Consider the following 22,995-nt stretch of genomic DNA (forward strand, 5'->3'; position numbering starts at 1 on the left):
AGAGAATGTAGGGAAGGAAGAGGAAGTGGGAATTCAGGAGTGCTGAAGGACTGGTGATGAAAAAAACAGCTTATAACTGGGAAGTATAAACAGTTGTCTAGACTAAACCTCCTACTGTTGCTGGAACTTGCTGAAGGAATGGCTACTTCAGAACTCTCTCTGAGTTTCAGGTAAATACGATGTAATTATTTAGGTAGTAATGAGTTGGTTTACTTTCCTTTTATGAAAAATGATGAAGAATCTTTAACAGTTGCAAAGACTATGTTTTTATGCCTCATCAAAAATGAGTCTTGTAGAACAATTTTATATCACCATAAGAACAGTGCTGTCCACACCCAAAAGTAATGTGGAAACCAGTTCAGCACTTTAGCTTCCTATTTATTTCCAGGACTGTGCTGTTTCATAGGCAATAAATGTCAATTCTCTGTCAAAGGGGGAATCCCAATCTTTAAAGAGCATGCTCACTTCTGCTTGCTGCATTCCTCTCGAAGCTCAGCATGTTGCTATGTCTAGCTATTGGATAAGGACATCTAGACACATATCAGGACACAATAGATTAGGCTGTGCAAAGCCCCATCCAACCTGACTTTGAACACTTCTAGGAAAGGGACATCATGCCAACAACTTATTTTAGCAAAAATTGTGAATGTAAAATATATCCATATATATATATATATATACACACACACACACATATACACATTTTAAATCAGAACTGGTGTTATAAGAGTGATTTGCTATTTAATAATAATTAAAAAGGCCTTGGAGTATGGGTGCAGTGCCTCTTTAGGTACTGCATAACCTGTGAGCAGATGGAAGTACATGATCCAGTACATGGAAGTAGAGCAAAACCAGATAAAGCTGCTCTCAAACACACACAGCACCCTGCCTGTAAACAGCACTGATAAAGTCTACAGTTGTCCTCTGAGGAAAACAGGAAAGTATTCAAAATCCCTGCTATTACATTGTTACTAAGGGAACAAATGGCATGTTTTGCTACAAGCAATTCAGGTGCTAGTAGAGGTCCACCTGGCTTTCCTACTCCAGAAACATACTGTACAAGGCTTACTGGAAGACAACTTAGAAAGGTAGCTGATTAGCACAGATTTCACATAACACAGCTTTTTAAAAAAATCATAGTGCAGAGTGCCACGCACACAGCTCAGAGGGGTAGAGAAAACCCTAGGGAAAACTAAAATAAATCTGCAATTCATTGCTATACTTTATTGCAAGTCATATTGAAATGCCAAATAACCTGTATGATAAGCTTATATTGATGAATGGGAACTCAGCCAGCCAAAACAACAGAGTCTAGGCATAAAGCCATTTGAGCTATCCAAGACAACAGATTTTGTGGAGGAGTTATACCACCACAGGACACAAACTGGACAGAAAAGAGAATGGCTCATGACTTTTCTCAAGAGCGCAGATGTCTAATTACTATTAAAAGGAAGAGGGAAAGAAACAAGCGATCAGTTCTATCTAAAGGATCTGCTTCTCCTCAAGAAAGCGTGGAAAATATCACACTATTGACATTTCACTTCCAAATGCTAAGAGAGTTACTGATAAATTAAATAGTTTTGTGGTATCTACTCATTGTTTAATAAAGACCTGAGAAATCAAACTGGAACAGGAACATGAACTTCAGGAGAGAAGCTGTCTAGTTCCAAGTGCAGTTCCTGCCTCTGATCTCTGTTGTTCTCCCTCAAATACATGCTTCTCAGAAATTATGAGTATTAATTAGACAGTAATTGCAGAAGACCTGTGTTACTCTCCCCTGGTAGAAGGGTCATTTAATTAATTTGTGTCTTCTTTGATAACTTCTTTTTGTTCTCTGTGTTGTTCGTTTATTTATTTATTCGTCCCTGATGTCTCTTTTTTGTTTCTTACCGTCAGGAAAGCATCCATTCCCAGAACAAGTTCATCAGAGTGTGGTGCCAACCTGGTTGAGACTACAAGCAGCAATGGCTGCAACAGTGAGTACACTTGAAATGATTGGACTCTGTGACAAAAGCTGGGGAGGAAGCTTTCATTAGTGAAACTCATGTTTTGTTTGTTTTTCAGAAATAATAACAGAGTAAAGCATTAGCTTGGAAGAATGGTGAAAAAACGACGTGCAGAGCAACCATAAAAGTTGTAGTGGTTGAAATGGTAAGGGGGTTAAGTAAAGAAAGTAGGCTGTAAGAGGAGGCCTACTTCTGTGTTAGAGAAAACTGCAATTAATACGTGAACAGTTGCATTTAGTAGAGTTTTATGTATTTTTAAAGGTGTACCAAATTATACAGAAATCACTATAACCTATGTTTGAATTTTGTGAGATACTGTTTTCAACGATGAACAGATAAAAGCATGATATAATTTTATTTCTTATTGCATGAGAAAAATGAAATCTTTTTTCACTACAAAGAGAATGTGAGACAATCATAGGATTTTTTAGCACGAGGTAATACCATGAACTTTTGATACGATTGTCCCAAAGGAGTTGAGGACTCTCTTCATTCAGTAGCTTCAAAATTTATACTTGTGAAATCTGTCAAGGATTTGGCTTGTTTCAGAATACACTTACCAGATGTAGGAGAAAAGAAGTACCTTTCTTCAGCTAATACTGTTGGTTTTTTTATTAATAGTAAGGTAAGAGGGTGAGATACCACTGCTAGTGTATTGGTCAGCTTTCTGGCACAAGATTTTAATTCAAATTAAAAGAAAATACTAAGAGAAGAGATTGGTAATGGTTATAAGTAGTCTACTAGGTAGAGTATTTACCCTTTGCTTGGTATATGTCCCTAATATTAAGCAAGGTACCTTCCTTGTTGGTTTTATTTTTGTCTTGCCTTCTTCTAAAATTCTCACTACTGATCTAAATTTTACCGTAGGTTTACAGTTGATATTTCAGACACTAAAACTCAGGAGTTGCATTCATCAGGTCCATTCCTGAAACGATACATTATCCAGCCAGGTGTGTTGGCTGGACAAGCACTGCCCTCTCTAAGGATCCCTTTGTTTTACTCACATAACCATTTGCTGATCACGCCAATATATATATCGCTATCTGGTTCCTTACAGGATTCCCTTACTCTGGCAAAGAGAGGTCAAATGACATGGTCTTTCTCTCTTTCTGCCTTGATGACACAAAGAGACCGGATGGGTAGTCAGCGGCACAGAAAATGTGAATTGAACAATTTTATTTTCAACTCATTTCTGTCACTGGAGGTTGCAACTAGGAAAAAACACACCTATTTCCATAATGGCACATTACCTAGCAGTTCACTGTATGGCATTTATAATGTTGTTTTGAAGAGAAAGTTTATTGAGAAAATTTCAGGATTTCAAAGGGGAGAAAATGCTGAATGCAGATATCTCATCTCTGAAATAAAAAAAATGGAGGTATATAAAAATGTAGGTGCAAAGAAAAATTTGAATAAGCTTCAATTCCTGGGGTGTCTACTGCATGCTCTTTTGTCAGAAAAAATACTGTGTATTTTATATCAATGTAGACAAAAGTACAGCAAGACAGAGAAGAAAAGGCATAGTGCTACAGTGTATACGGTAAGAAGTCAAGGAGAAAACCATAACATAAAAACTATTAGAAAACAACACAGAAAAATACATTACTTTCTGAGGATTCATTTCAGAGAAGTTGGAGCCCAAGTTAAAGCTCAGCATCTACAGGGAAAATCTGAAAGCATCAAATCAAGTAGAGGCCCTGATCCAGAGAAGTTCCTTATTATAGAGAAGTGCTTATATAAAGCACTGAAAGATAAGTTTCTCCCCAAATTAACTGAACTTAGATGTTATTTCTTGGACTTCAAACCCTTTGCAGATACTCATGAGGAAGCTGATAATGTTGTTTTAAAGGCTAAGAAAGATGAAAGTGGTTTTTCATCACATATGGACATGCCAGTGTTAAATGCAGAGTTTAGATGTGCAGCAATAATGATAGCTACATTAGAATCCGTATTACCTAAAATACTTTGTATAGCCTCAGTGGAAATTAGTCACAGAGGACGGCGGTTAAATAATTTCCATGTGTTATTGATCATGAGACATTCAGACTTAATAACAGTAAACTTCAGCACACTATTTTCATTGAAAGAAGAAAAGGCTTATGGTCATCTTAAATGGAAATTCGGGAAGGAAATATTAATAGAAGATGTGAAAAATAAATGGACTGAAGTTGTACACTATAACCTCTTACAACCCTCTCAGCTTTCCAGACAAACATGGAATAGCTACTCAGTATTACCAATCATGTTTGCATTATCCAGGAAACAATTTGTACAAAAAATGAGAATGAATAAAACAAAACCATGTTTAAATGCAAACAAGTCAATTTATGAAACAATGTTATCTTTGAATGAAATCCTATTAGCGATTCAGGTTCCTTCTAATCCACTGCAACTGAGAACATTTCAGCTTCTAAAATTATTTATTTCAATTCACAAGCTTGGGGTCTTTCAGGTCAAAAGGAGATTAGGCTACAAATTCATTTTAAGCTGGCCAAATGCCACAGGAAGTGCAGGGTAGCCAACATTACATCCAATTTAATAAAATTGTGCAATGCTTGCTTACAAAATTAAGCAAGTAGTCCTGTGAGCAAGAAAGCTACAGAAACACTGGATCCAATGGATCTGATCTTGAGCCTGGAGTCAGTGGAGCATAAAAAGTGTTATGTGTATACACAGGGATGAGTCATACGGTCTCTTCTCTGCTTGACTCCAGTTTTCATGAAACATAAAATCTCCTATCTTTGAAATTACCCCTCCACCAGTTTAAAGGTTACAGGGGGAAGAGAACGGGAAAAGACCGGTTGCCTAGGAGCCGACACTAATACAATTACACACCAATTGATTTGTTACAGCAAAAATTCTTATACTTGAGGATCATGTTTTCCTTCCTTTCCTTCCTCATAGTAAAGGGCTTTTCTTAATGGGTTAGTGAATCCTTCTGGTCATTTGCAAAACAAAATGCCAACCACTAACAGGAAATCTCTTTATAGACCTAAGTAAGAGGCTGCTTATATGTTGTTCAGTCTCTCTCTCCCAAATTTTTTCAAATACCTGTTCAAGGGAAATGAAGATTTTTCTGTCTTTGGATTTATATCGTTAAATATCATGTGGGAAGACCAATGGGCAATCCGTTTGGTAGCACTAACCATTCTAACGGTACCTTCAATATTATGCCACCCCTTCACAATTTACTGCACCAAAAAAATATTTTCCTCCTGGCCCTGCATTTTGAAAGAACAGTAGAGAGGCTCTGACAGTATGACTTAGTTATTTCAAAATGGAAAGCAGGGAAGAAATGGGGGAGAGAACTTACCACAACAGACATTCCATCTGCGCCACTGCTTTCGGTTTCAAGTGTTGTGACTGTAGGAACTACCAACTGATCAGAATCCATGCAGAAAGGTAAAACAGTGATCATAGCTAAAAAGCTAAAATTTCCTGTTGTGTGTTCAGCAAATTCTGTATCAGGAGATATGTACCTAGAAGGGGCTGCCCAGGGAGGGAGAGCTTTTGTTCAAGGTGATTATGGATGGAACATGGGACAACCACCTCTTCTACATTAAAAGACAAGCCCACACCCCTCAATTATGTTCCATTGGTATTTGGCATCCTTTCGGCTTTAAATGATACCAAGCTATTTAAGATAAAAACTGACAGAACTGTGGATTAGTTTGTGTAGGAGTTTTCACTAGTACTATGACCATATTCAAACCCGGGAATATTATTGAAGGTGTATCTGTGTGAGTTGGGGGGTGGGGGAGAACTAGAGCTAAACCGGTTACGATTCTCTGGCAATGTTATTTACATTACCAGGATATAAATGTTCATTGTCTCTCTCTCTCAGATGTAATGTCTTCTGTTGACATCTGTGCATGTAAATGAAGAGATGGAACATTACTGTATATCTGATTATACTGAATAACCAGAAGAATCTAGACATAACTTGTTGTGTTTTTTTTTGTTAAGATAAGTGAAAAAGGTTCTTTCAAGCAAGTACTGCAGTATTTTCTGCACTTCAGGGGAAAACAAGCAAACAAAAACGTGTCTGCCTAAAGATGTTAAAAAAATAATCATTATTGTATGTAATATTACTCGCTTGTGATTATTCAAAGTCTGTTCTTCTTCTGTTTTTTGTACTTTTAACCTGTTCAACATAACCTATATTCTAACGTCTGAGAGCAATTTCTTGACAGCAAAGTACCAAACAGAAATGAAGTACTGAAGTACTTGCAGGCAGGTTGCAGCTCAGTTGCATATTTGGGAGAGATACTCTAAAAAGCCTTTCACCAGCAATTTTTCCTACAGCTAGCTAAGGGTGCATAAACAGAACCTGAAATAACATCAAGATAGCGCTGTTTTCATCCCCCAAATGAACACTAAATATAATTTCTAACACTTAAATTCAGCTCTGTGTCAGTTTGTACCACATCCGAACGTTCTCAGTGAACATTACAAGAGACTGGTTTCAAGTTACGCTCCCAGTAATAAATAATGGTGTTTGCACTACTACTTTTGTACAGGCAAATGGTGGGCTGTAAAAATGTAGCTGACCATCCACTGGCATTTTTAACAGGGCTCCGTAATTTGAATCTATGTTGTACATTCCATTCTTTTTTTCTCCATCACAACATTCACTGCTGTTTCAAACTATTCAGTCATTTTCACCGGTTCTGGAGTTCCTGTTTTCAGGGGATTAGTGTTTGCTCTCACTATTGCCACAGTGTCTACTCAATTAAGATGAGCTTAATTTTAAAAAAGCTGTTTCTAACTCATAGAGTTGTGAAAAATTATCTTGAGAAGGTGACATGACTGCCACTGATTCAGCAATAAGAATCACTCTGAAACAGTTATTTTAAGAAGTCAGTGCTACCTGCTAATCTCAGTGAGGATCCAGCTGTGAAATGTAATGATAGCAATTTATATATTTTTTAAAGTGTTTAAACAATTTAGAAGCATAAATCCCATTGATTTAGGAATAAAATTTTTGTTCCTAAATTATCAAAGCTATTTTCCAAATAGCTAGTTCTCTGTTAATAATTCTAACACACATGTCCAGGTAATATCACTTCCAAATAATCCAAACTTTTTTTTTTACACTTCTCCTTTGAAAAGCTTCCATTTTTTCCCACTAATTGTGTGTTACCTGTTTAGAAAAATACCCCACATTGTTATGAACTGCTGGTAGGTGTACAGTAATCAGTGCAAGGGTCCTGCAATGTTTGAACTTGTATTTATTTCATCTAAAACTCTGGTACAGGACCCAGGCACACCACCACCAGAAATGAGCTGTTTACCTTGCTGCACACCTTTGAGCCTGTAGATCAGGAGACATGTTCCTAGGCAGAACACCCTTGAGGCTAACCCAGAGCCTCTTCCAAAACAGCAGCCTCTTCTGGAGCCTGCATCTGGCTGAGAAATGGGCTTAGGAACAGGAAAAAATTCAAGTAAGAAATTTGAGAATTAGAGTCTAACGTTCATCTTGAACTGCCTTCATGTGCATGAATTACAATTGCTGTATTAAGGTGGGAATTATTACAAGGATTCACCACAGCCTCATACAGTAAAAAAAAAGTTTTCTGCAGTTTTCAACTGAAGCTGCTTTCTGAACGTACACTTGTGACCATCTGCCTCCGCTTTTACTGACCTATTCTAGCTTTCTTACAATGGCAAATTATAGAAAAATCCTACAGAGGGGATTTTTGAATTACTAACTGAATTCTAATTCATTACTAATTGAATTACTAATTTGAAAATAAAAATTCCTGTAATAGTTTTATGTTTTGTAAATGCTATTTTGGTTGTGCAAATAAGAAATTAGACATCATACACTTGCCTATTACTTTTTATACTTCTGATACCTACAGTTCACTTAACTGAAAAATGCATTAAGGAACATGCAATGAAACGTTACTCATATTCAAAACATGAGGATAAAGAATGTCCTTTACCTTGTGTCAGCAAAATCACCATTCTTCTCTGCAGGTCTTGTGACTTAGATTTTCTTTTTTCCTTCAGCAAAACAAAATCCCGTTGTAATCACTTAGGATTTATATACTCTTGCAGGAAACATTACCATCACCACGGTAACTGGACAGATAATTATTAGAGAAGTCTTGTGTTTTCATGCACTCTGTAAGAAGCATTGCTATTCACATTTGCCTCACTTTGCCTGAGTTGCTGAACAGTCCTTTGACTAACTTTGTCCACTTTATCACTTTTGAATGACAGAGGTACAAGTTACTGCACTGCAAAGCTTTGTCAGCGAAGAACACGCACTGCCTTTTCGTGCAATGAACTAGACAGGTGGCACATACTGCCTTAAACAAATATACTTGGGGTTAACTCAGGAGTTGTTGTGGTTTTAGAGTAAATGATAATGTGGAGGCAAAACGAATCTGGATACCAAAACGCTTTAATCGCACACGTTGCAGTGCAATGAATTACACCACCTCCCTGGCACGGCAGACAGACAGGAGAGACGGCAGTCCAGGAGAGACAGCACAGCAATTCCAGCCAGGCAGGCCATGTGTCTGGGGTCCCCTGGGCTATTCCCCATTCCCCAGTGTTGGAGATGATCCTGGAGTCTGGTGCAAGCTCTTGGGATTCCCTTACCAGACGCTTTTTTGCACTGTGGTTACCTCCAAGATGTGTAAGCACCCTTAGCTACTGGACTGGGCAGAGAATACCTCGCTGATGATTAGCTCCTTCAAACTGCATTCTGAGTTTCTGTTTTGCTGTGCCATTGTTGAAGCTCACAATCTGCTTCTTCGGACACTTCTGGACATGTTTGCACTGCTGTTCCAGACACGTGGTTGATTGTAATTCATTTACTTCTACTACAGCAAGAAGCTGGGTAAAGTTCACAGGCTTATGCTAACAGCCATGCTGCTAACTAGGCCTAACTCATACTAACTGTTACAGGAGACCTGTCTTTATTACAGAAATGAAACACACATTTTCTTTGCCTACTGTTGAATGTGTAACATTACAAAATCAGAAAGGACCAAACATGACATTCCAGTTATGCTGAAAACATGTATCCCCCTGCCCACCCTGATGCTTCTCTTAAAATTCAAGAACACTGAATTCCCAGCTACTTTCTCTTCCAAATGCAGTAGCTAGTCTCCTATCCCTAGGAAGCCAGTGGGAGTTTAACATCCTATCCATTGTCTTCAAATTAAAAAAAAAAATAAAAAATATATATTAAAAAAAATAATCACCAAATCACCAACAGAGCCGTGGGGAAGTACTGTCAGTGCTCAGCACCCAATGAGACCAATAGTTCGACTCTCAGGACAGATATGCCTCTTCCTTAGCCTGTTAGGCTACTGTCAGAGAAAAGTTTCATCTAGACATTGGCAAGAAGATGGCAACTGTAGACTTGGTTGTTACATTAAAGCAAAATATAGTTATAGGACATTTAGTCCGATATAGTACAACATGCAGCGAACTATTTCATTTTTTACTAAACCAGACAGGCTAGTTACCTGATAAGGCAATTGGAAGTGTGCTGAAATGTTGCAAAATAAATCCTATTTTCTTGTCATTCTATTACTAAATGAAAGAAAAAGGGAGGAAAGAATTTAAAAGTGAGCAAACGTATTATGAGCTACACTTGAAATTATTCTGAACGTACTTATTTGAACATCATAATACGGCATTCCAGCTGCAGCACTCCAAATAGGTGACTGATGTAAAAGCTTCAGCTCACAAAAGCATGGGAAAACATGCAGAAACACAAGTCTTAAAGGCTCTATACAAAAAGAACGTAGCCAGATCTTGTGTGGCCCATAAATTCTAATTTAAAAGCAAAAAAATTTTTAAAGGAATTTAAAGATACCAGATGAATTCTTCATATTTTGCGCTTTGGATTTAGAAGTTTGTAACAGCAAGCATCATGCTGTAAGAGAATCCAAGAGGAAGGGTAACTAGTGCATTTTGACTGTGAAAACTGATACACACCAAGACTAAAATTGCTGGTACGTACAAACTATCAGATACTACTCTAAACCAAATATTTATGACAACTCAAATTGAGTTCAAGATGGTGAAACGAGTTGAGCTTTTAACGTGACAGCATCTCACTAAATCAGAGCTTTTCCTCTAAGAATGGCAGGCCGGATGCTTCTACATAATTTCATTTTTATTTAATGAGCACTTCTTATTTTTTTCTAAAGATATTCTTTCATTTTACCTAGTAAACCCATTCAGTGTTGAAACTAGGACTCAAATCTGGGCAGGTTGTGCATTTCTCAAAATAAAATCCAGGAAATGGTGGATTTTATGCATCAGTATTTCAGTACGCATCAGTAGTTTTTCCAGACTGTTTTGGATACATAAATAGAGCACATCAAAGTACTGTTTATTTCTACATGTTGATTACTTGGACTCCAACTGCCATTTGTGCAAACCATTCTCATTTTAGAAAAAAAGAGTCTTTCTTCAATTGCAGAATTCCATTAAAATACCATTTACCTGCAATTGTGATGTGTACGTGGGATTACACACAACGCAAAGCTTTCCCACAGCTATTATAATAAACTATTCCACCTACAGGATTGGATAATACGAGAATGATGTTTATGCTTTGGAAGGTGCTTTGACTGCAAGATGCCCAGTCTGCCAGACTTTTCTGTTTTCTGTAATGAAAGAAACAGGTCACTGATGCATTAAAAACATATTTACACTTGGTTTGGTTTCGTTGAACCAAGATGAATAAGAGTCATTACGGTAGTATAACCGTGAAGCAGGTCATCCTTTACGTCATTACATTCTCTTAACACGAAATTCCCAGTAACTATTCGATCACATCCTATTTCGCCATGTCCAAAAAAGCCAAAGAGGGGAACGTTTGGAAAAAACTTCCTAAACGCATCTGCTTCCATATTCCTTTTGGTTTTATAATGCCGATATCCTCTGCCAACACATGCAAACATGAAGCCAATGGTGTTACGCTCGGGGATGTTTGCTGCTTTGAGACGCTGCATGGCGGCTTCTGCTGTCCTCTCATCAGCTACATCCTGGTCTAACAGAACTGTCGCACTCTGGATCTGGGGACCACTGAAAGCCAGTCCAACCACACCACAGGCATCACTGGGCTGGGCGTTATTACTGAAAGGCAACAGGCCTTAGTTAGAGAACATTTCAGGAAGTCCACTTCACACCTGAATAATCTGCTGCCGCAGAAGTAAGATGCAAAACAGACCAACATTCTGGTGATTTTGAAAGCTGCCTTAGTTAAAAAACAGAAAAAAACCTTCCAACATTTTTATCCTCTTTTAACAGCAACCTTTCACAAGGAAAACCTTTCACATCAATACCTGGAATTAATCATAAGCCTGCCTCTCAAATACTAGCCACGTTAAGCACTCTGCATATGTCACAGCTCTCTAAGTCCAACTGAGCTATAAGTTCAACTTGAGCAAAGATACTCAGCATTTACACATCAAGCCAGAGCAGCAGCAATCAGGAACAACTTCAGATTCCTGGTGCTTCAGGTCTCCCTGGCTGGCCAGAATGCACTGGTTTTAATAGTTACGTATTTATGGCTTATGAGCAATAATTTAACATGGTCAGCTCTCTCATCTGGAATAACGGTGCAGCTGGCATAACTCAGATGCAAGAAACATGTCTGTACCGCTACGGAGTCCAGACCTACACTGGCAGGAGAAGCCCACAGGAGTGTCTGCACCACACTCCCCAGCACAGGCTGCTCCAGGGAGGATGCACTGGCACTAGCAAGTCAGAAGGCACAAGCAGCTCTCCCTATACAGCTGAGCAGCTGGAGCGGAGAAGCCCAAATCTGCCCTGTAGGGATTGTGGTAGAGGGACAGGGTTTAACTTGGATCGCATCAAGCCTGTTCCTGTGAGTGCCACGTCCTTGCGGAGCTGCAGCACATTAAGTGTGCTCCTGGGAACAGTCCTGGCTGCATGTTCAGGTACTACTCTGATGTGAAGCGAGATGAGGCTGACAGAGAACCAGAACAGTCACTTAAGTGGTCTCTGTCACAATGAGTGCTAATTTATCTGCAAGCCAGAGAGTAAGCACAGACTGCAATAAACGCATACAGTGTTTCTGAAGCTGGAACCGTTCACAGTTCTCTCCTAGCTGGGTTTCCAGAACCCTAACTGTAACAGTCAAACAAAGCTTCCAGCTCTTCTTGCTGAATCATGGTGTAGTAGTTGGACTTTGTTCTCTTAAAAAAAATAAATTTCCCATTCTACTACCACTAAGGGACATTTCCAATAGGACACAGCTAAAATGCTACAACTTCTGCAGAATTTTTCCTATTTTAAATTTAATTCACAATTTACCTTGAAAAAGATACCTACTTCTCAGAGGTCAGCGATGTAAAGCTCTCCACTTGTCCCCCAGCTAGGATGATACTTTTTTCATTCAAAGGATTGACTATTTGATGAAGAAATCGAGTAGCTCCAGACTTCCAGGAGTTGTAGCCAAACAGAAGAACCACACGGAGATCTGGATTATTCTTCAGACCTGCAAATAAAAGCACAAGCATAAGTCCCCTTATTTTTGACTTCCCCTGAAGTTCAGGTATCCCATATACACTCTTCACTCTCTCCTTAAATACCTAATGCCTTTACTAACGGCTTTCCATTGCTGCAACTGAAAAACAAGACACAGGTTGGTCACGTATCCAGGAGCTGGGCTGCATTCTCCACCTACTTAAGAATTTCTGAAAAAACTTAGCAATGAAAAGAAGATTGTATCTGCTCCTCCAGCTTTCAGCTTCTTTCACAGAGCATTTGTTTTACCACAGCACAGTTTCTGGGTTTTACTTGACATCTTTAATTGTCCTTTTACAGACAGGAATTGAGCATACAAGTAATTCAACAAGAACCACAGTGCAGTAAATAACTTTACTTGAAAAATTTAATAAATTGCATACATCAGCCAGTTGTTTAACCCAAGACAGAAACTCCCAAGTCTGCAGAACACAAATACTCACGAAACCCTCATATTACTCTTTGTAAATGATCTGTTGTGTCCTGCTAAGAACACAACATAAAGAATGTAAAGTATATTTATTGTAATCTACTGTCTTTTCTTCTGCCTTTCCTTGCTACAATACCTGACTTAGGATCTAAAAGGAAAGTTATCTTGGAGAAGAAAAGCAGCAGCTCCTCCCCACCCACTTCTGAACTGTGGTGGTAAGAATGATTCCCAATGACACAAACTCACTTATCATTACTTTTAAACAGTTAGAGGGTTGCTCAAAACATAACAGCTCCCTCTTAGCAGCCCTAAAGAAATCTGCAAGCAGTACTCATAATAATTTACCCTCAGTACTCCAGACAAAAAGGGGAACAGAGATCAATCGACCAACAGCAGCCCTACAGAGCCCCAGCGCGCTCTGTGAACACAGTTAGCACAGAAGCTGTTAGTTCTACGTGTAATTCCACACTGGAGCCCAGAAGAGCCAGACAACACTTTACAAAAGCCCAGATCAAAGGGTGAACAGGGACTTACCTGCTTCAGCAAATTTACTTTCATCAAAGACCCTGTTCTTCAAGTCTTTAGGAAAATGGAAGGTTTGGATTTTTACACCATCAATTTTGGGAAATAGCAGAGCAAACCCAGCTTCACCATCTTCAATTTCTTGAGGTTGATTGCTGCTTGAACCCATAGGGGTAACTACAATGACACAAAAAAAGACACCTCACATTCAGTGATTCTAACGTTTTTGTCTACACCGTGATGTAGATTAAAAGAGGCAGAGCAGCATACATGACATAAAACATGACAGCTCATTTCCATACATATGTAAAGATAGCTGGTGTTAATTTTGTTGTTGTTTTGGAAAGATAAAACATGCAAGAGTCCCCTTTGCTACAGATGATGCTGAAGTCACTTCGCAGGAGGAGACAATTTGGAAATTTTCCCCCAGCCACACCAAATTCAAATCAAATGGAAAACAAGCACTGTGCAATACATAAATCTCTCAGCCTTCCAGCCAACTTCTGTGGCCACACAAGGATACTCGGATTTTTAAGAACTACCTACGAAACAGGGAACAGTGTTGTACAAGAGTGTGACGACAGTATAAAGCAAACTGATACAAATATCAGCACCCTATTATTGGATTATACTGCTGACAAGAATCAATCACCACAATCAAGGTAGAGCAATACTACAACACCGTGGACCAACTTGGGGACTAGGGGAGGATAAACGGAACAGATGGCACTGCTCCAGAGATCTGGTTCAAGTGACCGATTACCTGGATTTGAGCTATGCAATGGGTGCCCTCACTTGGAAATACTAAAAAGCTTTTCAATGCCCCTTGATCTCAGGGGAACCAAGCATCAACGTGAGGAAAAATAAAAAAAATAAAATAAAATAAAATAAAATAAAATAAAATAAAATAAAATAGTGTATCAAGTTAGCTAATTCCATTGAGACAAGCACGAGCTGATGCACAAAGCACTGGTGTATCCTCTGTATCCGCACTGCAAAGATAAGCCACCTGTGCTAAAAGAACAGAAAAACTTACTTTCAGGAAGAAACTATGTGATTTGTCTAAGTAATTACAGGTTGAGATTGTTATACTTTATAAATACAGCAAGAGAAAACAGGAAGAAAAGAACTAAGAAAGCAAAAGGATCCTGCTGACAAAAGAAGAGAGCAATAGCCTACTTACTCTAAACAGAAGTACTCAAATAGTCTTTAGTAGGAGCAGAATCACAAGTATTTATGGCTAGAGATGACCTCAACAAGTTGCCCAAGCAACTCCTTACTCCTTCACATTAGAGCACTGTGCTGCCCTTCCTGACACATATTAGTCCAGACTGTTTAAGACAGGTGACAGAGAAGGAAAGCAAACATACTAAGCAGACTCCTCCTACACTTTTTGATATATGAGAGCCTGCTACCAACACACAAGGCGTAATCTATCCTCTGTGATCACAGGGATGAGCAGAAAAATACACCCTAGTACACCGTAGAAAGAGAATTTAAGGTGAGAAAGGAGAAAAAAATGCTAATAATAAAAACCCAAAGCATTAAAGAAGACTCCTACCTACAATCCCTGGGGTGACCAGTCCAAGAACTTGACATCGTTTTGGCAACAATTTTTCAAGTGCAATTGCTGTTTCTTTACTGTTTCTTTTTCTGGCTGTTAAAAGAGAAAAAAGAGTAAGCACAAAGAAGTATAAGCAAGCTGTTCCGAACAGGACTAGAACAAGCATTGCAGTAACCTCACCCTATTTTACCAACATTACAAACACAAAAAACCTGTACTATCTGTAAGCGTGCAGAACTAATAGCATATGGAATGGAATCAATCTTGTCAACGGGATGAGAAAATAAATTGCTGTACTTTCCTTCATGTAATACACGTCTGTGTAAAATAACAAACAACCAAGGGCTGTGTTTCACACCACAAATGGGGTAAGTGATCACATTTTTTCAAAAGATTACTCTGCTTTGAAATTCAAAGTAAGAGAATCTCTTGGTAGGTGACGTTTCCTTTCTGTGTTGGACCTAACTGCCAGCTCCCTCAGAGCAAGAGTCGAGCAGTTACCTTTCTTTTGGTCATGGCATTCCTCGTGGCCGCTGAACGTTTCTGCATCCGCTATGTAGAGCACGGTTTGGGGCAGCACATGCACTTTCTGCAGGAGGAGGAAAGGGGCAGGTTGTGCTGTTTCACGGCTCCCCGCACCATCCCTTTCCCAGAGACATCAGCCAGGCTCAGAAGGAGAGGTCTGAGCGGGCGGTGATGGAAGGCAGCAGGTGCGCCTCGGGTCTTCCCTCACCTTCACCGGAGCCCTGACAGGAGGGGGCGGCAGCGGCGCGGGGAGCGGCGCGGACTGACTGCGGCTGGCTGGCCGCCGGGGCGCGACTGACTGACCGTTGGGGCGCTGACCGCCCGCCCGCCCGTTGGTTCCGGCGCGCGCCGCCTCCCCCCCAGCAGCGGCCCCTCCCCCCCGCGCGCGCACCCACCTCGAGCTCCCGGGCGAGCGCGCGCACCAGCGCGTGGCTCTCGGCGGGCCCCGGCTCCAGCGCCGACACCCAGGCGAGGCGCTGCCGCGTGCGCAGGGTCCGCCGGGCGCACTCCCTCCAGAGGCGGCACACGCTGCAAGGCACACACCGCGCGTACACGGGGCGGCTGCGGCTGCCGCCGCCGCCCCGCCCCCGGCCCCTCAGAAACGGCGCCCCCCTGCCCCGCCCCGCCCGCCGCCCCCCGCTCCTCACCATGCGGCGCGCAGCAGCGCCTTGGTGGGCAGGAAGCCGAGGACGCGCTCCACCACCTCGGCCAGGTTGCTGAGCACGAAGGCGGCCCTGCCGCTCGCCTCCATGGCGCCGGCGGCGGCGCCGGGACGCTGCGTCACGCGCACGGCGACGGGCCCGGCCGCCCGCGCGCTTCCGCTTCCGGCGGCACGAGGCGCGGCGCCGCCTCCGCCCCCCCCCCCCCCCCCCCCCCCCGGCCCCCGGCCCGCCCAGCGCGGAGCGCAGCAGCGCGAGCCCGGCCCCGCGCCTCAGCCGCTGACGCAGACGCTGTTGTTTCCGCACTTTATTGTAACCTCTGTATAAAAAATTCCATCCACCGACTGCCGTCGCGCTTGGTGCCGATCGCTTTATAAGTTCATTAGTTTACAAACGATTGCAACAACCCGTTAATAAAAGGGAACACCGACAAAGGCTTGGTTTTCCTTAGTACTTTAAATCACTTCAAGCTCCGTACCGCGGCTCCTCTCGGTAAGCAGGGTGAGCCGCCGCGCAGCAGGACCAGCCCGGCAAGGGCTGCTGCCCCGGGAAGGGGGCAGTCGGAGAAGGTCACAGTGGCACAGCCTTGCTCTCCTCGAAGAAAAAAAAAATCTAAAAGAGCATCTTTTCCAAGAACCAGTTCATATTCTCATACGGCCATGAAAAATGTTTAATGACTTAACATACATGTGCTTTTCCTATATCATTAATTTGGAAATACTACAAACGCTGTCATTTCAGACCAGAAAAACTACTGTGATTTGCAAGATCTGACATTGCCTAGAACAGTATTAAACAACGTATCCAACTTCCTGCCTTTAAATGAAACAATACAACGCAAGTCTGCAGTCTGCATTCTGCCAAAGTTAAGAAATACACAAAAAAAAGTGTGTGAACAACTCCTATTGAATGATCTTTAGTAACTTGATAGCCTGCCGTAGGGAGCTTACACTTTCAAATAAAATTAAAAAAAAAAAAAGGAGAAGGGAAGGAGTGGCCCAAATATGCGCAATCCATAAAGAACAAATACAGTAAAGGCCCAAATTGCTCAGTCCGAGATACCTAAGAAGAGCGGAATGGTAAGGCTGTAACTTATACTTTACGTGTCAGTTGACAGATTATCCACTAACTTATCTAATAGCTAAAGTCTTCAGCACGGCTGTTATAGGGGGCACTCGTAGCTTGAGTCTGTGTGTTGGAAAACATAAAAAAGAGCTTGTTTTGTTGACATTGGTCCAGGTATACAACAGTCCTCAGTATTAACCATCTTCTTTTGGAGGAGTGTACCAGCCTACAGAGAACAGAGACACGTGTTAGGTACTGACACTGTGAGGTTAAGATGATCTTACCAGCCCATTCTGGATTTGTGAGAGACGGAAGCCTCGACTGGCTCCCTTCCTTCCCTCCCAAAGGAGGCCAGCTCTGTGAGATAAAGTGCCCTAGGCCTTAGTCGTCTCCAGCAGGACACAGAGCATGTGGCATATTCCAGGGTCAGACACAGCATTTGTGTGTGAAAATTCAGAATTTTCATGGGTCCTTTCTTTGGTGGTGGTGTATTTGTTTTTTGTTTTTGTAATAGCAGCTATCTTTAGTTGGACAAGTTGGGCATGAACAGAAGAAGCTGTTGAAGGAGAAACACTGCCATAACAAAAACAGATGGAATACTGGTAAAAACAAACAAGCAAAACAAAACATGTCTTCCAGCCATTTAATGTCTAGCCATACAAACATGACTGCACCGGGTTATTTATATAGACATATTATCTTGCACATGGAAGAGTTAGGTGTGCACAAGCATTTGCACAGTTTATCCCACTTTTGCAAGTCTTGCTGTAGGAATGGGCTTAGAAATGTCAGCTGAGTAACTCTGCCTCCTGCTACAATTTGGCATGTTTAGCGGTTGAATCATATCACAAGTGTGCATAGCTCTTCCTGGCCACCTTCAGATCTCCAATCTTAATTCTCCCAGCCACTACAGTAACAATTCCTCACAGTGTTTGTATGGTGGGTACCAGGCCTAGTTATGTTGTCCCAGAGAACTGGTAGCAGCTAGAAGTTAAAGACAACTTTGCAGCAGCAATAAATCTGCTGCGAATGCTTTGTGCACAGCTCCTGTTGCAGCAAGCACTGTAGTCAAGCCTAGCACATGGCTAGAAATTAACAGCTATGCTGGCTTTTGTGGCAAACTAAAAAAGCAAAAGACTCTGTTAATGGCAAGATCAATAAATCACAAAAATGGAAAGCATTTAAAAATCATCATCTCCTTTTCAACAGTACTGAAGGCATTATGTTCATTTTAGAGGTGGGAAAACTAAGGTGCTCACTACACCCATACTGAAATATGCTCTTGTTTTCATGGCAACATGAATTCACAAAGAACACTGTGTCCACCTTGAGGAAAAGACGGTCACTGAGATGGGAACCAGGACTAAATCCCTCATCACGAGGCCAGGTACCAACTCTGCTGACTGCTTTTATACAATCTAAGTCACTTACACCTTTCTAAAGCCTCAGGTCATTTGTTGCCTTCTCAGCCTGCCACAGTGAATGCAATTATACCTGGAGCCCTTTAATATTTGTTTTAAGCATCTGAGAGACCAATAACTGGCTTTAAATGGGGGGGGGGGGCTCTCTCATATCAGCTGTAGTTTCCCAGCCAGTGCACTTCCCTTGGACTTTCTGTATTTTTTAAGAGTGGACAGACAGACTTTACAGTTAGTCAAGTTACCTGAACAAGAAAGACAATAACACTTGAAGATTAGTAACAGAAACACCACTTCCAGTCTTTCCAAGCCAATGTTAAGACATTCCAGCACTTCAAGTTTTATCACTGCCAAATATCAAATCCCAGGATACTGTGCAGACGAGGACGAAAATACAAGCTACACTTACCATTCTTCTCATGTATTTGTACTAGTGACTTATAGGACTGCTGTGCTCTTGCTAGATTATATTGATTCTGAAAGGGAAAAAAAAAAACAGCATGAGAGAACCTGCATCTAAACATGCAAGACCTCAACGAGTGTTAGAAAGAAACTATGGTGGACTTCCAAATCAAAACAATGTACGATGTTCCTGGCTTTCAAGTACAAGATTTTCAGAACAAATACCCTTAATTTCTCATTTTGCCTCGATCATGATGACATGGACTGGCATTGCCCTGCTGCTGGACATGCCCCTCTATCAGAGGGCTCAGAACCATGTGCTAGCTGCCCCAAGCAGCAGCGCTTCAGGCACACCCTGCTCTCCCCCCAGATTCTGCCTTGTTCAGCTGACCAGTTACCAGGCTAGACAGAACTGTAATCATAAAAAGCTTCTACGAATTCCTTCCAAATCTTCCTCATTTCTAATTCTGAGTCCTCCTCCCCCCCCCATCACATCTCCCTACTTACACACCCTGCCCATCCAACAGTTTTCTCCTCTTCAAACATTCATGTTGCCTTAAACTCAACGCTAACAACCAATAAAATACTCACACATGCACCAGACATTGAGGTACATGAAAATGCAAGTATAACTGCAATTCTGTCACTAAGTATCTTCTGTGCAAATCAGCAAAGAAACAGAAGCAGCCTACCAATAATTTGTGTAATTGAGGTACACAGTGCGTTTACCTTATTGGCTCCAAACTGTACTCTGGCTTTTCCTTTGACTAAAGTGGCATTGATCTGCATGATGACTGATTCTATTGAATAGGCACTACTCCAGCCCTGGAGGAGAAAGAAAACATTTCTATGTAACACATACTTCTTGTGCTCACCTCCCAAATCTGTTTTGGAATGTGTGTTTTGTTGTGGCTTCTTTTTGTTACTTTTTTTTTCTCCTTGTGTGTGCAGTAGTAGTTTGTTTTTTTTTACTGCACTCCAGTAAGCCACCTTTTAGCTTTTAACTACTCATTTTCTATTAACAGCTGTGATTGCCCAGATAAAAACAGCAACTGATATACAGTATTAGTACCAAGAACTTGTAGGAAAAATTAATAGGCTGAATCACACATTTCCGGAGTACAGCAAGACAGAAACAAGAAAAGGTACGTTACAGCACTTACACATTGTCAGCAACTTCACAACAGAAATTACACTTTTTGTTGTAAGCACAAAAGACTGCTATCTAATGAAGTCACTAAGTGAGCTAAGGTGATTTTACTCTCAAAATTGCAGTTTCTCTCTGGCAATGTTTTACCTTCCAGGGTTCACAGAAGCTTCTGCCAGAGCCTGCAACTAGTTACTCCACTCATTTACACTTTAGAGAGAAAACTGATCACTGTGTCTACACAAGAATCTTCTACATTCCTCACTTCCCCAAAACTGACTCTGTGCAGTAGCAGAGGCTTCTGGAAAAGAAAAGAACATGTCTTGCTCCTCAGAACTCACTCTTTACACTTGCCTCCTCCAAGAAATTCTGAGAGCTCAAAACTGATGTGCTCTCACTTCTGACTCCTTTCTCAGACCTCCTGTAACCCATTCAAGGTGGAAATGAAGATCTTGCACAAAAAGAGCAAGACTAGTATTGTGGGACTGAAGTTTCTTCCACCATGTTCCCTTTGGAGCATGGATATTTATTTATTTTTTACACACAGGGACTCAAAATCAGGGGAAATGCCCATTTTTATTTTCAAGAATGCTTACTTAATCTGGATAAAAGCTACTACCATCAAGTGCCTTTTTACTGAAAAAAATGCACCTTTACTCATGGCACTTCAGCAGTGAGAGGAAGAGTCTGCATTCACCTGTTTAGTAAGAAGTTCCATGCATAACGCACCTCCACCTAGGACATACCTAGAAATAAATGTGAAAACAAAATTATACTTGACATCAACAGTTAGTAAAATATGAAACTGTTCAAAGTACTTCGAGCTCTCTCAGGCTAGTTAATGTTTTTGTTCACAGAAAGCTGAAACGCCCTTTGGCCAACAATATGTTGTAACTAGCTAGCCATATCATACTTCTGTAGAGGAGATTAACTGGCACTGTAAGACAAAAGAAACTGCTTTCCTTTGCTACATATGCTTAGTTGAAATCAGTGATGCAGCTGGTGCGTACAAATGCTTACACAACTGTCCCCAGACCATGGAAAGGAATGCTGCTTTTTGCTGCTACACCATGGGTATGCTGACACAGTTACTGGCCAGCACAAAACCTGGACTGAGAAGGGAGAATTTGCCACTCCAAAAGTGTAGCCTCCCCTGTGATCAGTGCATTTAAACAATAACGATCTATACATCTTTCAGAGGGAAATGAAAAGACAGGCAGCAATTTAAACTAGACTCAGCACCAGCTGTCAGACTGCGTTTTCAAACACAGAGCTGTAACTTCCTGTCAGCAGGAGATGCATAAAAGCCTTGGAAGGTGAATTTAATCTTCTCTCCATTGATATATATATAAGCTTCGGTGCTCCACGCAACGTTTCAACCGAGTTTTAGATAACTTCTGATAACTTTCAGAGCACAGTGTTGACTAGATTGAATGCTTTTTGATTAGCATTAGAGGAACTTTTAGACGAAAAATTTATAGCAGTGTTACCAGAAAAAAATAAACAAACCACAAAAACAACACACAGTTAATACTGTGCAGCAAGTTTAAAGCAACAGGATCCTTCAGCAAGAACTCAAAACGCATTTCTATTTGGAACAATAGAAGTAACAGTAATATTAACAGTCCACAAAGAAACCAGTTCTTAAACGTTATGGCAGACACAGCGTTTCCAAACTGGACACAAATTAAGCAATCCTAATCAAACTAAGGAATTGTACCCAGCTGGAAAGAGCACCCAGTTGTTTGCTATCATTTATAACCCTTGAGAAGCACATCTCCGTATCACACTTTGAGCCTTTCACTGAACTCAAGGACTAGAGCAGTTCATTGCTGGATATTTAGGGAAAATATCTTCAAGTCTATTTGGTAATCTCAAAAAGTTCCCTGCAAACCCAGCCGACCAATCTCAAATTGTAACATTTTTACCACAAAGTAAGATTTCTGTAAAGGGACTCCAACCTACCCTCCTGTGAGCACAGGAGATACCACTCGCACAAAGGGAGGATCAAAAGGGAAATTATCCTGAAAAGCATGAAGAAAAAAAACCATCAAATTAAGAACTATACTGTGACGCTGTTTTCCTAATCAGGAGATACTTCAGGAGCCTTATTTGGCAAATAAGATTTAAAACATTAACATTTTTCAGTTCTGTAATAACCACATTTCCACAGTACTGGTTCAAAAGCAATTTTTGGGAAGCTTTAGTTCCACACTTACAGTTGAACTTTAAAAAATATATAAAAAACATTGTACCTCCATCTTTACCCATTTCAAGTACATTTTAAGGTATTTTAAGTTACCTTCTACAGTTAGCTACAATTTTTGCCCCCCTGCATTTCTTCCCATAGACACGTACCTTAAAAGAGAAGTTGAGTAAAATGTATTCTACACCTTCTTTTTCTTTTAAGACCTGAAGATCACTATGCAGTGGGCTGTCAGGATCAACCCTATAAAAGAAGCAGGGGGAGATCCTGGATGAAGTCAGTATTTTCACTACCTGTAAATAACAATCACTCTCTGTAAGAGCTCCTCTATATATGTGTAGATTAGAACTTGTAATTTGAAGTTAATTGTAGAAAATACTTGCTCCCTTTACTTTGTAAACGCTCTGCCATGATATCACCCTGGAAGCTTACTGCAATGCACTACATTCCCACCACTATCCAATGTTATTTGAACATTGATAACTAAGAAAAAAAAGCTGTTAATTTTAGAACAATAATTTTAA

The 22,995-nt window shown here is 40.7% G+C and overlaps 3 protein-coding genes across 15 annotated transcripts in view; 1 reads left to right on the forward strand and 2 right to left on the reverse strand.

The window, feature by feature from the left end:
* Positions 1-6,716, forward strand: part of NRG4 (neuregulin 4) — a 47,512-nt gene extending 40,796 nt beyond the window's left edge. For 11 of the 12 annotated variants that reach the window (XM_067004114.1, XM_048081301.2, XM_048081303.2 and 8 more), the window contains 2 exons: positions 1,897-1,976; positions 2,065-6,716. In XM_067004114.1, coding sequence (XP_066860215.1) covers positions 1,897-1,976; positions 2,065-2,081 — 97 coding nt within the window. In that variant the 3' untranslated portion in view covers positions 2,082-6,716. The remainder of the gene's footprint in view (positions 1-1,896; positions 1,977-2,064) is intronic. The other variant, XR_007169962.2, reaches the window with a different exon arrangement.
* Positions 6,717-8,400: 1,684 nt separating this feature from the next.
* On the reverse strand, positions 8,401-16,380 carry FBXO22 (F-box protein 22). The gene is made up of 7 exons (XM_067004098.1): positions 16,222-16,380; positions 15,970-16,102; positions 15,551-15,638; positions 15,047-15,142; positions 13,498-13,662; positions 12,339-12,504; positions 8,401-11,117 (listed from the first exon to the last, which is right to left on the reverse strand). Exons 1-7 carry the CDS (start codon positions 16,323-16,325, stop codon positions 10,688-10,690), a joined length of 1,182 nt encoding a protein of 393 aa, XP_066860199.1. The 5' UTR covers positions 16,326-16,380; the 3' UTR covers positions 8,401-10,687.
* Positions 16,381-16,525: 145 nt separating this feature from the next.
* UBE2Q2 (ubiquitin conjugating enzyme E2 Q2) overlaps positions 16,526-22,995 on the reverse strand; it is a 42,947-nt gene continuing 36,477 nt past the window's right edge. For both annotated transcript variants that reach the window (XM_067004100.1, XM_067004099.1), the window contains 6 exons: positions 22,624-22,714; positions 22,231-22,289; positions 20,963-21,011; positions 19,848-19,943; positions 19,126-19,192; positions 16,526-17,524 (listed from right to left, as the gene is read on the reverse strand). In XM_067004100.1, the coding sequence (XP_066860201.1) occupies positions 17,493-17,524; positions 19,126-19,192; positions 19,848-19,943; positions 20,963-21,011; positions 22,231-22,289; positions 22,624-22,714 (394 nt within the window). In that variant the 3' untranslated portion in view covers positions 16,526-17,492. The remainder of the gene's footprint in view (positions 17,525-19,125; positions 19,193-19,847; positions 19,944-20,962; positions 21,012-22,230; positions 22,290-22,623; positions 22,715-22,995) is intronic.

The sequence above is a fragment of the Anser cygnoides genome, chromosome 11 (assembly GCF_040182565.1).
Source record: "Anser cygnoides isolate HZ-2024a breed goose chromosome 11, Taihu_goose_T2T_genome, whole genome shotgun sequence".
NCBI lineage: Eukaryota > Metazoa > Chordata > Aves > Anseriformes > Anatidae > Anser > Anser cygnoides.

What these genes read in the sequence shown, in the direction of transcription:
- FBXO22 (XM_067004098.1), bottom strand. Translation starts at nt 16,325, where the DNA reads ATGGAGGCGAGCGGCAGGGCCGCCTTCGTGCTCAGCAACCTGGCCGAG. An exon ending in GGTCACCCCAGGGATTGTAG is followed by an intron (nt 13,663 to 15,046) that starts GTAGGAGTCTTC and finishes GTGTCATTGTAG; the next exon opens with TTACCCCTATGGGTTCAAGC. An exon ending in ACATCGCTGACCTCTGAGAA is followed by an intron (nt 11,118 to 12,338) that starts GTAGGTATCTTT and finishes GTTGCCTTTCAG; the next exon opens with TAATAACGCCCAGCCCAGTG.